This window comes from Gopherus flavomarginatus, chromosome 2 (genome assembly GCF_025201925.1).
Source record: "Gopherus flavomarginatus isolate rGopFla2 chromosome 2, rGopFla2.mat.asm, whole genome shotgun sequence".
NCBI lineage: Eukaryota > Metazoa > Chordata > Testudines > Testudinidae > Gopherus > Gopherus flavomarginatus.
In genome coordinates, this window is record NC_066618.1 from 156,396,886 (window position 1) to 156,411,162 (window position 14,277).

Genomic DNA, 14,277 nt, shown 5'->3' on the forward strand with positions numbered 1-14,277 from the left:
TAACCCATGTCTCCTCAGTCCCACAGCAGCGTCAAATACAAGACTGCCTTTCATCATACCAGGAAAAGCTTATAAGTACCTCAGCAACATGGCTTTGAATATAAGAGGAGCAAATTCCATCTGCATTTCTAGCAGGGAGACAGTAGTTAGACTGGCATAATTCATGAATCTAGATAACATGCCTTGAGTTAAAGGGATGCTCTTGTCAACTACTTGGCTATGTTTTATTTCCCTTTCTGCAGCTGCAATGCTTCAGGGGACAGAATCACAACTGAGTCTTAGAAGAGACAACTGAAGTAATAGGGATACATATTAAGGTCAGAAATTCAGTCAGGTCAGCAAAAATTGAGATGGTAATTCACTCTAGTGTTTCATTGTTTTTCTAGACAGCAGTGCTTTCAGGCACAGGGCAGTCTGAATTCCTCTGCTTGTAGCATTCCTGCTCCTTCCTCTTTTTCTGCTAGGTGCTTTGGCATTGAACCAGCCAGCACGGCACCAGAATAGCAAAGCACTCAGACGCTCCCAAAGAAAGCTAGGAAGTCTCATCTTAAGAGACAGCTGCCTCACCCTGCAAGCCCTCAGCTTGCAGAATGCAGAGAAGTTACATGCAGGGAGGATTTGCTTGGCCAAGACTTTTGTTTGTCACTTATGGTGGTGTTAATAGTGCATGGCTGCTAGCATGTGTATGTGTAAAGGTCTGTGTGGACGCAGCCGAGAATTAAACCGGACTCTATGGAGGCTCAGTGGGTTGTTGATGTCTCCACGTTTGGTGACAATCTCTCTGCTTTAATGAGAGAGCATTTGTTCACCCTTGATAGGGCTGGAAAGCATGGCTGCAGAAAAACAGTGAATGTTCCATCCAGATAATGGCACCATAATTGGCACTTCTACAGCACCTTGGCCGAGGGTCTCAAAGCTCTGTGCAACCTTGGGCACATCACTTGATGTCTCTGTTGAACCTCCTGACCTTTATCTGCCTGGTCCACTTGGACTCTAAGCGCCTGGGGGCAGCGGCTGCCATTTATTCTGTGTATACACAGCACCTGGCACAATGGGACCTGAAGTGTTTGCTGGGCCTTCCAGGCACCCCTGTAATAAAAACAATAACAGTAGCATCTTCTGCCACACCCTTACTATAAATGCTACACTCTGTGGTCCTGATCCTGTACTCTGAACTGCGTAGTCAGACTCTTACACCCATGTGGTATCTCATTTGGTGGGGCTCTGCATAGACACAAGCATCCATCTGTATGGGGCCTTCTGTAATATTAACTTTAAATGCTACATTCAGCACAGCATGGTTTGGGCCATTGCTCTGCAATGTTGTAGTATTTTTCTCTCCCCTCCATCTATCTTACTGTATTGGCTCCCATCACCATAGTAACTGAGCATTTACACTTGGGTTGTCACCTTTTTTAGTATCTGCCTTGCTATCTATTATTCCAGCTGTTTTAGGTGATGTTCATGGAGCTGCACAAATAGAAAGTTAATTTGGAAAAGGGAAGTAGCCTAAAAGCATGTAAAGTTATGTGCTTTCCATGGTAATAACCTGATAAAGTTGAAGAGCAAGATAAAGATAAAGATAAAATACATTTTTCTTAAGTAGAGATGAAATGTGTGTCTCTCTTTGCCCTGGTTTTATATCAACCTGGAAATAACCACCTGGAAAAACATCAACTTCTTAAGATCATAACATAGTGGGATTGGCTTCTGTATTCCACAGTTTTTAAAGAGATATTAAAAAGGTTTGACCTTAATACTATTTTACCAGGTTTATTAGTTATTAAAACTTTTCATAAACAATATTCCCCATTACTCTGTTGGATGAAAGAAAGAAAGAAAGAGGCTATAGAACTGTGATTTGATTTCTGATTTCAAAAGGAAGCACAAAAAGTTGTTGGATCTACGGGTCATGAAATGAACATAGGCAGGTGTTAAATAGATGCAACCCTTATTGCTCATTTCTGGAAACAGGTCATTGACTAGAATGTAGCTAATATTAAAAGCTAGGTACGCACATTGGGAAGGTTGAGGGAATCCTAGGCTAAATTGTATGGGCAAAAAACTCTTCCCCTGGACCCACACTTTGGAGCTCTGTTGCTTGATTTGAACTCAGTCCATGGGTGGAACTTCCACAAACATCTCTGGGAGCGATGCGTGGGGGCAGTACAGTCAAGATTCAGTGGATCCAAAAGCAGCACAGTGTCTTCAGACCCTAGGGTGGCCAACTGGCATTTTGCTTGGCACCAGACCTGTAAGAAGAAATCTTGTCACCTGCTCTGCAGCAGTAGAGAGCCTTGCCTGCAGCAAATCCAGTGCAGCTCTGCTGCATAGGGAGGGGGGTCACAAGGCTGGGAGCCTTTGCAGATGGTGCTCAACAGAGTTCCTCTTCACAGAGGCACTGAAGTGGGGATACTGGGAGCAGACTAGAGGAGGTGGGTGGCTATGCTGGCCAGAGAGCACAACCAGAGGAGATGCTATTATTGGATAGGCCATGACTCTGCAATCTAGGGGAAGGAAGGATCGTTGAGTTTTTGGATTCATGGAGTTTCCTTGCTTCAGGCCCCTAAATCTGTTCAGGAGCTAGCCTGGCTCCTGCCACATGATCGGACTCTGAATGTTTGAAACGTGCCTGGTTCACTGATTTGAACTGGCGGCACTGCACTTTGAAATCACATCATGGCATCTGGAGACAGTTTTAGGAAACTAGATTCTAGGATTTGTGAGCCAGCCTTACAAAGAGAGTTCAATCTCTGGGCTGAGGGTGCTCTGTAATGCCTGGAAACAACGCCTGTGCAGAAAGTACAGTCATCATATGGCTACCTCCATGTCTTCTGGTCAGCAGGCAACTGTTACAACTGTTTTATTTCAAGATAAAATATCCCTGCACTGAAACCCCCTCCATATGGCTCTCATTACAGAATACAGGGCCTTGTACTAAGTGTTATTTATAAGAACCTGGAGAACATTTTCCATGGCATTCCATTCACCTTGGGCATTCAATAAACGATATATTAAAAGTCTGACCCAAAGAGCCTTTGGAGCAAAGGAAAAGATTTCCATTGACCTCAATGGGCTTTGGATCAGGCCCTAAATAAGGTTCAAATTACCTGCATTTCTAGCATGTAAAAAGTGCACTTCAAATTAGGGATCAGCTTGAAGCTCCTCCCTGGTATAAACTGGCATGCTTCCATTGAAGCTACATCAATTTATCCCAGTGGAGGTCATAAGCACAGTATCCAACCCAGTGACAAGGGAATCTCAATGGGAAGATGGTTAGTGTATTACAGATGGATGGGAGGATGGACCAGGGAAAGAGGTTTCCTCCACAGCTGATCAGCATTCATCTAAAATTTTGGCAAAATAAGAAGGAAAAAAGGATAAAAAGTTAACTAAACTTTTGATGTCCCAGAAAAGGTTTGGTTTGGATTCAGTTCAAATTCTGGGTAATGGTTTGGATTTGTACTGATTTTATCTTGCTTGGTTCAAACAAACCTAAGACCAAGACACCCTAGGGGGAGGGAGTTTCTTCTACTGCTTTGCAATTGATGCTTTTGTTGACATAAGACACCTGTCTATAATAAATGGCAGATGTAAAACCAATACTTTAAAATCATTAACATACTGTGGGTTCTCAGACTTTTCATGGGATTCTGAAAAAGCAAAAGGTTGCAAGGAAACTAGCTTAGTTACATTAGTTTGCTGAAAAGCTAGTCCAAGGATATATGTCATGGGAGTGTATTTGTATACAGCATCTTTCACCTTGACAGCCCCCAGAGCACTTTGGTTTAGGACCATGTAAGCTCTACGGTACAAGGACTTTTCGTTGTGTATGTACAATGCCTAGCACAAGGGGGTTCTGGTCCCTAACTGGGGTTCCTAGGTGCTACCACAGTACAAATAGTAAATACACAATGCTTTACAAGTGAAAGATGGGTCTGAACCAAAACCCTTCATTCACACACTGCCAAACTCTGGTGTGCTTGAGATCTGGGTCTACATTTTGCAGCTTCAGCCCAGCTGGGAACCTACCAATGCTAGCATGAAAAGAAAACATTGGCTAAGGACAGCAGAGCAAACTCCATTGCTTATGAAAAATGAAACAGCACATCGCAGGCTGCCATGTAGCCAAATCCGAGCATGAGAATCAATCTCGTTTCTCAGGTACTGGCCAGAGCCAGTAGAACTGGGGAGAAATGGATCATCTGGACTGAGAGAGAGAGAGAGAAAGAAAGGGAAGGAGAGAGAGGGGCCTGATTGCTTTCACAGTAGCCATATTTGGCTGATCTTCACATCAGTACTGGTGTCACTTCTAGGAAGTTCTAGTCTTCCTTCCTACTGTCTTACTGGATGCAGCTACTCTTAGAGAAACACCACATGATGTAAAAAAAGAGCTTCCAGATTGATGCGGGATGTTGAATTTTTAAGCATAAAGCATAACCAACTCCAATGGCTGGAAGGCGAAGGCAGAAATATTGAAACTGTAAATTAGTTGCCATTTTAAAAATGACAGTGATAAATTATTGGAGTAATTAAGGGATAAAGTAAATTCCTCATCACTGGGAAGTTTTGAATCAAGCTGGATGTCTTCCTAGAAGATTCACTCTAGTTCATCCATAAATTATGGGTTCGATGCACGAATTACTGGGTGAAATTCTATGGCTTGTATTATGCAAGAGATGAGACATTTTAGGGCTGGATGTCTGAACTCCATGGAAGTCAGTTTACACCAGCTGGGGATCTGGCCCTAAAATCTGAGTTGACGGAGTCCAGCAGCATTACTGTATTTAAGCACAAAATGGGTGACTATAGAATAAGTCAAAAGGGTTTTAGTTGTCTTTATGTTTGTGAACAGGCAGTCACCCCTTCTGGAACAGGAGGTAGTATTTTAAGTTCAAGCTTTCCACTACCAAAAATATTGTGTGTTGGCCCTGCTGTCTTGGAAGAAAATTTAATAGGAAATGACAGTGCATCAAACTGCTCCAGTCATGATGGGCTTGGAGCTGCCTTTGGTCTCACATGACCATGGAACCATCTGAGAAAAGAGGCACAAATCTGTATTTGGAAAATAAGAGAGAGTTAGGGATCATGTACTATAAAACTCGCTCAGCCAGGGCTGTTCTCCTTCTGCTCTCTTTGGGTGCAATTCACCTTTGTCCAGAAGGGCCAGGATGAAGGTTACACATCACTTAAGCCATCTTTAGGATTTGAGCAATGCCTAGGCCTTGTGTTGGCCCTCTGCATGGGGATGAATTGCATTCTCTTTTTATCTGGCTGCAGTTAACGGGGTGACAGAGACACTGCAGAACAAGGTCTAGTCCAGACAAAGCGTTCTGATGGGTCTTATTTGGACAGAAAGGAGTACTTTCCTCCAGGCTAATGCTTGTTTAGCAAAGGCGAAGGGGAAATTTGCTCCTAACCAGTGGTTGAAACCCTGGAAATAAGACTGAAGTAGGCTGTTTGGAGCTCAGTAGTTTTAGACTCTGTGACCCGCACCTGCATAGAAAGAAATGGGAGCATTCAGCACAAAACTCCTACATAAACATGGTGTGGAACAGTGGCTGCTGGATACCAAACATAAATCTCTATTTAAATTCAATCGATTCCTTTCCCATGGGGCTGAATTTCCCAAGAAATCATGAACCTTTTTAATTAGAATTAACACCAGGGCCATAAAGAGGCAGAACCTGCTTTGGGGCTGTAGCCTCACTAAACATCATCTGTTAAACTCTGGCTGAACAAGCTGGGGGAAGATTCAGATAATGACAAGAGAAAGTGGATGGCTCATGGATTCAGATGTTTGCCAATAAACCAGTTTGGGATCCCTCTGCTAGTCACACACATTTGACCGTTAACCAGTTACATTGTTCTAAAAACACTAAAGAAAGTGGCTGCTGTTTTAGGAAATGGTCCACTATACACAGGGAAAGAAGATAAAGTTTGATGCTTGGGGAGAAGAGCTCCTGGCCTGATGTTGGTGATTAGGAGAGGGCTTATTGCAGACTGGTTCACAGAAGACCATGTTTTTGCATGGTGAATTTGCACTTGTAAATGATGGCCTCAGTTTGGTCTTGCCTAGGCCAAGAAATTGCACCAGTCTAACGTAAACTAATTTAATTAAAGTAGTTCAAAAGCTTGTGTAGACGGTCTTCTTTCAATGTGATACCTACCTCTTAAAAAGAGCTTTTCATCAGTAGATTTCAACTTGCTCTACAAAGGAGGTCATGATCATTATCCCCATTTTGCAGATGGGGAAACTGAGGTACTGATCAAGGAAGTGAGTTGCACAAGGTCACCCAGCAGCAGAGCTAGGAAGAGAAACTGGATTTCCTGAGTCCCAGTACAGTGCTCTAGCCACTAGGCCACAAGGGTTTCTACTTTAGCTTATGTTTCATGCCCTTTCATGCTACCAGAGTGATGTAAAGGGGGCGTAATGCAAACTGGCACCTTAAGGTTACTGCATGATAGCTAATTTAGTCAGTCACTCCCACTCCCCTTTCCTTCAGTCTAAACCTGTTTAGGGTGTAAACTATATATTAAACAGTGCCATCTCCTCAGGAGGCCCTTGTCACAAACCACATTCTTCACCTCTGCATAGTCTCTTAACTTTCTTCCACTGGTCTCTTGTTAAATGAGACACAAGTCCCAATTCCACAGGCCCTTTGTCTGCAGGACTTCCATTGGCTTTAAAGGGAGTTCAGTGCATACAGAGCTTGAAGGAGTGAACTCAGTTCTGTCTGGTTAGAATGGTCCCTGGTATAGTGATGGCTGGCTTGATGTGTTTTATGAGCTGGCTATCCTTCCCCCTTCAGGAATATTGATCCTGCAGGGAAGAATTCAATAAAACAATGCCAGAGAGAGAGAGTGTGTGTATATAGAGAGAGAAAGAGAGAGAGTAATGAGCACTCTGTTCTGTTGCAGCTCTGTAAGTTGATGAGCAGATGATCAGTGGAGCTTTTGGCTACCGACCTGCTAGTTCCAGGAAAAGAGCGAATATTTAGATTAATTTTCCATGACTGTATATAATGGAAAACCACACCACAATCACATGAGCAGAGAGAATGTTACAATGTCATTCCGAAACCCTGCAACCCGTCAGCATAAACCTATTACTTTCAGTGGATACCTTTTTCAGAAGGCAAGTTAACAATAGTTTCTAATTAGCACGTAATGAGTGTATGTAATGAGATTTTTTTAAGACTGCAGTAAGAAGAGATATCTAATAGTTAGAACACAGAGGACATGGGTGTCCAGACCCCTGGATTCTAATCCCAGGTGTGGAAGGGAGTGCGGTCTGGTGGTAAAAGCAAGGACTTGGGAGTCAGAACTCATAGCTTCTGGTCTCAGCTCTTGGAAGAAGTGTGATCTGGTTTTTATAACTGAGAGTGGGATTAAAAACACATGGGTTCTAGTCCTGATTCTATGACCTTGGGCAAATCACTTACTCATCCTATGCTGCAGCTTCCTCACCTGTAAAACAGATGCTTACCTTACATACTAACAATAAGCCAGGACATGACACACTTCATTGAGTCACGGCTCTGATCTGCTCCTTTTGGCATATGTGATTGGTCTAGGAAAGCAAACCCGTGTCACATGTTAATACTTAATTTGACTATGCAGTGAAACGGCCTAGTAGACCGTATTGGAGAAACCTGGGCTCAAAATAAGCAGAGGAAAACCAGAGAATATGGTATGTAATTTCAACAATGTGAACACTGAAGTATAATGCTCAGGCAATAACAAAAATGCAGCTTCAAGTATCTGGGTTCCAGATTCCAGGAAAATGAGGAAGTGGAAAATGAGATTAGAGCTACGATAACAAATGCCTTGCTCACATGGAGAGAGATAAGTGGTATATCATGTGACAGGAAGATATCAGTATGATTAAAAGGGAAGTCTATTCAATGGTGGCCCTTCCAGTTTTAATGTATAGTGCTGAGAGTGGGGCAACAAGAAGACACGGGTGCAAACGGTCTGCTCCACAGAACTGTGAATGTTGAGATGGGTGGCTGGTGTAAGCAAGAAAGACCATGTGAGATATGCTCAAAGTAACACCCTTAAACAAAAAACATCATGGGAATCCAGGCTCTGATGGTTTGTTCATGTAAACTGCAGTCCTAGACAACTATGTGGGTAAGAGGGTCCAGCAGATCAAGACAGAAGAAGAAAAAAAAACAGAAAGGTCGAGCCAAAAAGAAACGGTGAGAAGTCATAAAGGAAGCCATGTTAGCATGTGGTGTGAAAGAGGGTGTGGCACTGAAATGGCCTCTTAGAGTGGACCCCATTTGATAGGATTAATGCAAGGAAGAAGAAAAGTGAAACAGACTAATTCTTCCACCTTTACACCTTACTGATTTCAATTGGACCACTTGAGGAGGAAGGTATTACTCAATGTAAGTGTGGCAGAATCTGCCCCTAAATCTTCTATACTATTAGCAAATAGGTAGTGCTTTCAGGATCTTTTAATTGGGACCATGCACTTCAGATAAAGGCTACTGCTAACTGCTACATTCTCTGAGATAGCACTAATAAGGTGTCCCAACAATTTAAAATGTACTCTGGTGTGCCAGCAATATTTAATAGGTTTTATGTTTCCTTGTGAACCTGCTGGAAACCGACTTTATGGAAAGTGAATAATGGCTGAAAACTAGTAGTGGGTGATTAACGCTGAAACAAATTGCTCTACAGTCCCTAGAAAGATATTTCACCCTGATTAAATCACAGATTAGTCACCTGGGAGATCACCTTTCAGCAGAAAAGATACACAGATACGCGTGTGGTTGGGATGAAGGGCAGCTTTGAGGCAGGAACTCTTTGCACTTGGAAGTTCCTATCCTACTCCCCACGAGAGTTTTGCCATTGCTTTCTTGCCTGCCTCTGTTGATGAGTTTTGTGTCCTTTCAGGACCATATTGTCTAAGTGCTATGGTGGGAGATGGAGTTTTGCTCTGTATTTATAGTTACATTGGAATAAGGCAGAATATATATGGATATGTATTGTATATATGGGCAACTATGGCACCCTCTGCAGGTAGTGTTACATAATCAGGCACAAAGCCAGGTGGAGTTATTCTAGCCACTCAAGAAGTACAGTTATTGCTCTGAACTACACCACCTGCGCTGTCTTTATTGCTGCTACGAAACTCCATTTATATATATGGAATTTGTAGTGCATATTAAAAAAAAATTGGAAAGCAGGCCCAGGCACTTACTGGGGATTACAGACATGTGTCGTCACTGACTACCAATCAGAAAAGTCCAGTTCTGTTCAATACTACTTCTGTTATATGGCCAAAAATCCCATACCCTGATATGATGTAAGTGGCCTGACTAGATTTGCATAGGCTTACCAGATGCCCGGTGTGAAATGAAGCCTGTAAATGGATGCAGAGCAAATATGTCCCCATTAACCACCAAACAATCTGACCAACCTTTTCCTTAAAGTTGGGTTCTGGGGTGCTTGTGAACCCTAGCACTAAGCAGGTCCCCTGAGCTTTCCTGCCAAGAGATACATGAGCCACTGGTGAAACAGCTGGTCCTGCTGAGGTGCATGCAGAGTCAATGGGAGCTACTACTCATTTGCCTTACTTGACTCATGTGAACACGATCCTTGCGGTTTGTTGTCTTTGGCTTTCAGGACAATTGATCAGATTCTTTTCCTGTCTCAGCTTCATAGTGGCATTTATAAGATTTGAGGTTATTTTATGCTACAGGTTCCATCCTAACCTTACAATTAGAAATGATTGATTCTTTGGGTGTAATACAAAAGTTCCTGACACAGATGGGCCCTAACCAAAATCCTGGAGGCCAAATGCTCCATGAACTCTGTGGAAGAGGTTCAGAAAGTTTAGAATCTGCATCCATATTTTTCAGTTCTTGTCTCATGTGTATTTCTGGAAATTTACTACAGTCCCACAGGACCCAATGACCTCACTTTCCCTTCATGATAGTGTAGAAAAGTTCCTCCTTTCCCCAGCTGATGTATCATACAGTGGCCCTACCTGGGGTGAAATCCTGGCCTCACTGAAGTCAATGAGAGTTTTGCTATTGCCTTTAGTGGAGCTAGGATTTCTGTCCTAACATTTGCCTTGTGACATGTCTGATCTGAGGTCATGGTCTGTCATGTCTGAGGTGCTGCAAATCATTTGTAGTATCTTCCCTAACAATAGAGGAATGGTGTCCAGTAGTTAGAGCAGTAACCTAGGACCCTGAGTTCATTCTCCTACTCTGTCACAGACTTCCTGTGTAATCCCAAGCAACTGAGTGCCTCAGTTCTCCATCTGTAAAATAGGGCCTTGTTTACATTAAAGGGAAAAGTTGATCTAAACTACGCAGTTTGAGTTTACGTGAATAGTTACGTAAACCTTCACAGAATAGTGTAACTCAAATCGATGTAGCTTACATCTATTTACTGCGAGGTCCACCATACGTGACATTAATGGGAGACACTCTCCCATTGACTCCCCTTAATCTTCTCGATCACATGGTGTATAGGAGACAATGGGAGAGCAATTAGAAGAGGAAACTTCACTAGACTCACTAAATCGACCACCGATGCATTGATTGCCGCAGCATCAATCCTTTAGTAAGTGTAAACAAGCCCTAGGAATGCCCTATCTCACAGAGTGTGGTGGGGTAAATGTATTAAAGATTCTGAGGCACTCAGATACTGTGGCAAGAGGGGGGAAAAATAGCCATTACAGATGCACCCAAAAGTTGCTGGGAGTTTGTTCTGGATAAGGACTGCAGGACTGGCACTATATAGGACATCCCTGAGGAAGAGCTGCTCATAATCACTGCCAAAATTACCTTTTACCTAAGGAAAATTTTCATTTCTTTTGAAATTATTCATTTTTTTTTGCTATAAAAATGTTTCATTTTTGGAAAAACAGAAAAATTGTCAGTGTCTGATTTTTCATCAAAAAATCCAGAACTTTTTTTGGATTTTTCTTTCTTTAAATGAACTTTTTTTTTAAAAATTTCTTTCCAAAAATTTGTCACTGAAAATACTTCCTGTCTTCTGACCAGCTCCACCCTGAGAATTTACTCCCAGCCTTTAGTCTATTCAGAGAGTTGCTGCAGAACTACTTACTTCACGTGAAGGAAAGTTTGACTAGACCATTCCATTGGCTGGTTTTTGCCTTCTTCACTTTAAAAAATAAATCCCTTTATACTCTTCAGTTCATTATATGGACCTGCTTCTCTTCCCAGCGTTCAGAGGCATCATTCCTTTCCCTAAGCTCTGCTGAGAAATGTAAAAGCCTTCCCAGACTAAGAAATTTTCCTAGTAACTCACGACACTGGAAATTTCACAGTTAAATGCATAGATGAGGCAGTTTCATGCTTCAGTTAAAGTCGCACCTAAGTTAGCTGGTGTAATAATTTTGGTGCTATAAAAAACACTCACAGTGACTGGCGTTTATACAATGACTCAGAGGTGGAAACTGCAGGTTTGGGGTGTGAGGGAAAAGGAGTGGGAATATATGAGCCAGCAACCAGACTGAGAATATGTCTTCACTGCAACCAGAAGCGTGATTGCAGCATATGCAGACATACGCAGACTCACTAGATTAAAGCTAGCTTGGGTATGTCTATATGGGCTGCAATCACAACTTCGGATAGCAGTGTAGACATACCCTGAGGGGGACATGAATAGGATAGTACCACATTAGAGAAGGCACAAGCCCATCATATCCTCCTGTAGTGACTGTGTCTATGTATCTCCACTCACCTGACGACCCCAAAGCTCTCTACAGACTTCGCACCCTCCTTTACACACTCTGTGGACCACTCCTGTCTCACTGAGAAAGATTCCACATGGGCTAGGCTTTGTTAATATAACCCATGGGGAAGTGTGCGTTACAGGTCCCTCACTGTGCCGGATCCACAGAAGATATGATTCTGGTACAGGGACCTGTAATGCGCACTTATCAGTTGGTGACATCACATTCTGGCCAAACTCAGTCCCATTGGCAGAGGTTTCATGGGAGAGGTACTGATGGGAGGTTGATGCAGAGAGACAGGTTGTCCTTGTGATTAAGGCATTGGATTGGGACTTAACAGAGTGGGCTTCAATTTCCTGTTCTGCCACAGACTTCCTGTGTGAACATGGGTAAAACTCCTAGGAAAGGGAGAAACCACTTGTAAACTGGGGATGATGATGATTGCTTGTCTTATCTGTCTTCTCTCTTCAGATTGCAAGGCCTTCATAGGGGCCAGCGCTTTCTCTGACTATAGGAGGTTTGTAAGTGTCAAGGCATTTACATGGGAACATTTTCCCACTGGGTACACAGAAGAGGGGACCGATTTCACAAAAGAAATCACTGTTGATATAAAAAATGTCAGCATGCTTGCGGAGACTTGGCTGGTATGGGGTGGGTAAATCCAAAGAGGAGAAGGAATCTGTCCCAACTACCAAAAGCCACCGATTCTTGTATCCCTTTCTGATTTCCTTCTGCCTCTGCCATGGTGGTAGGTACCTCAGAAATAACCATAGCTATTAATTATTAATTATTATTATTAGTAGTAGTATTGGAGTAGTGCCTAGAAGACCCCATTGTGCAAACACATAACAAATAGTCCCTGCCCCCCAAAAAGTGAACCATCTAAGGGTAGTGCTTTTCATCTGTAGATCTCATAAAGCTTTAAAAAGGAAGGGATGTGTCATTATCCCCAATTTACTGATGAGGAAACAGTGATCCAGAGAGAGGAAACACTTGCCCAGGGCCACACAAGGACAGAGTGTGACTGAAAGCAAAGTCTTCTGTCTCACAGCCTAGTGCTCGATCCAAGAGGACACACTAGCTCCTTAAACACATAAGATAGATGGATGGATTAAAGCCTGCTCACTTAGATGGTTGTCCTGCTGTCTTCTGTTATACTTTCCTAATGACACTATGGCCTGATTCCCATCCCATTGAGCTCAGTGCAAAGACTTGCATTGACCTCGGTGGGCTTTGTATCAGGGCCTATTGGAACAAATTAAATCCTGGGGTAAGCTGCCACAACTCCACGGAAGCCAGCTGTTTACAGCAGCTGTAAAATTTGGCTTTAAAATGATGATTAGTAAGAAGTATATATGAAATACAGCATAATGCAAAGTTATGGTCCCCATCCTGAAATAGCTCCTAGAGTGGGAACCAGTCCCTAAATCCCCTTACATGGCCTATATTTGAAATCTAGGTTCAGTTGGCCAAACCCTGCTTGGGGGCTAGAATACAAGGTGGGGCTTGGAGATGACACAGAGGCAGTGTGTGAAGAGTGCATTAGACTGATGGGTAGGGATTTAATTTATACTGACTTCAGCGGGCTTTGAATCAAGCCCTTATTCTCCTATAAACATAACTGCTCTGCTTTCCCCAGTCTTCTTTTCTCTGATAGGTTAGCTCCTAAATTCCCTTATGCACAAGTTCACTGAAGCCACAGAGATCAACTGCCCTCCTCCATGGACAACTTGCAACTTTTGTGCTGAAGATTTGATGTTACATGGGTGCATCTGCTTTGAATGCATCCCCTAAATATTTTTCACCAAGCCATTAGAAGCTGAGCACTTACTTGCATGATTTCTTTCTTTTCTTTCCTTTTTTTTTTTTTTTTTGGCAGGAATTGATCTAAGATTCTATTCATACCCTTTGGACAGACTGACCTGTCATGCTGCACAGAGGCACTTTCACTGAGTTATTATCGTAAGGAGAGCTGGCAGTTTCTCAAGGAGACAATATTAAATGCATAACTGCCAACTATTCCGATGCATAGGAAAGATAGAAAGAACAGTAAGAGGCCAATGTGACTCTATCAGGAGCTCTTTAATAAGCTGGAAATCAAAAAGGAATCCAACAAAAAATGGAAATATGGACAAATTGCTAAGGAGGAGTACAAAAGAATAGCAAAAGCATGTAGGGAAAAAATCAGAAAGGCTAAGGCACAAAATGAGTTACAATTAGCAAGGGACATGAAAGGCAATAAGAAGAGGCTTTTTAAATACATTAGGAGCAAGAGAAAGACACAAGAAAGTATAGGTCTATTACTTAGTAGGGAAGGAGAATTAATAACAAATGACATGAAGAAGGCTGAGGTGTTTAATGCCTGTTTCACTTCTGTCTTCACTAAAAAGGTTAATAGCAGCTAGATACTCAACACAATTAATATTAGCAACAAGGGAGAAGGAACGTAAGCCAAACTAGGGAAAGAACAGGATAAAGAATAGTTAGATAAATTAGATGTATTCAAGCTGGCAGGGGCTGATGAAATTCATGCTAGGGTATGTGAGGAACTA

General features: G+C 42.4%; 1 protein-coding gene across 3 annotated transcripts in view; it reads right to left on the reverse strand.

The window, feature by feature from the left end:
- The window catches only part of ANTXR1 (ANTXR cell adhesion molecule 1), a 250,183-nt gene that overhangs the window by 76,504 nt on the left and 159,402 nt on the right, over nt 1–14,277 (reverse strand). The window contains exon 18 of one of the 3 annotated variants that reach the window (XM_050940027.1): nt 1,813–2,252. The exons of the other annotated variants lie outside the window; for them this stretch is intronic. Coding sequence (XP_050795984.1) covers nt 2,040–2,252 — 213 coding nt within the window. The 3' untranslated portion in view covers nt 1,813–2,039. Of the gene's footprint in view, nt 1–1,812; nt 2,253–14,277 lie in introns of those variants that run through there. 3 annotated transcript variants of the gene reach the window in all.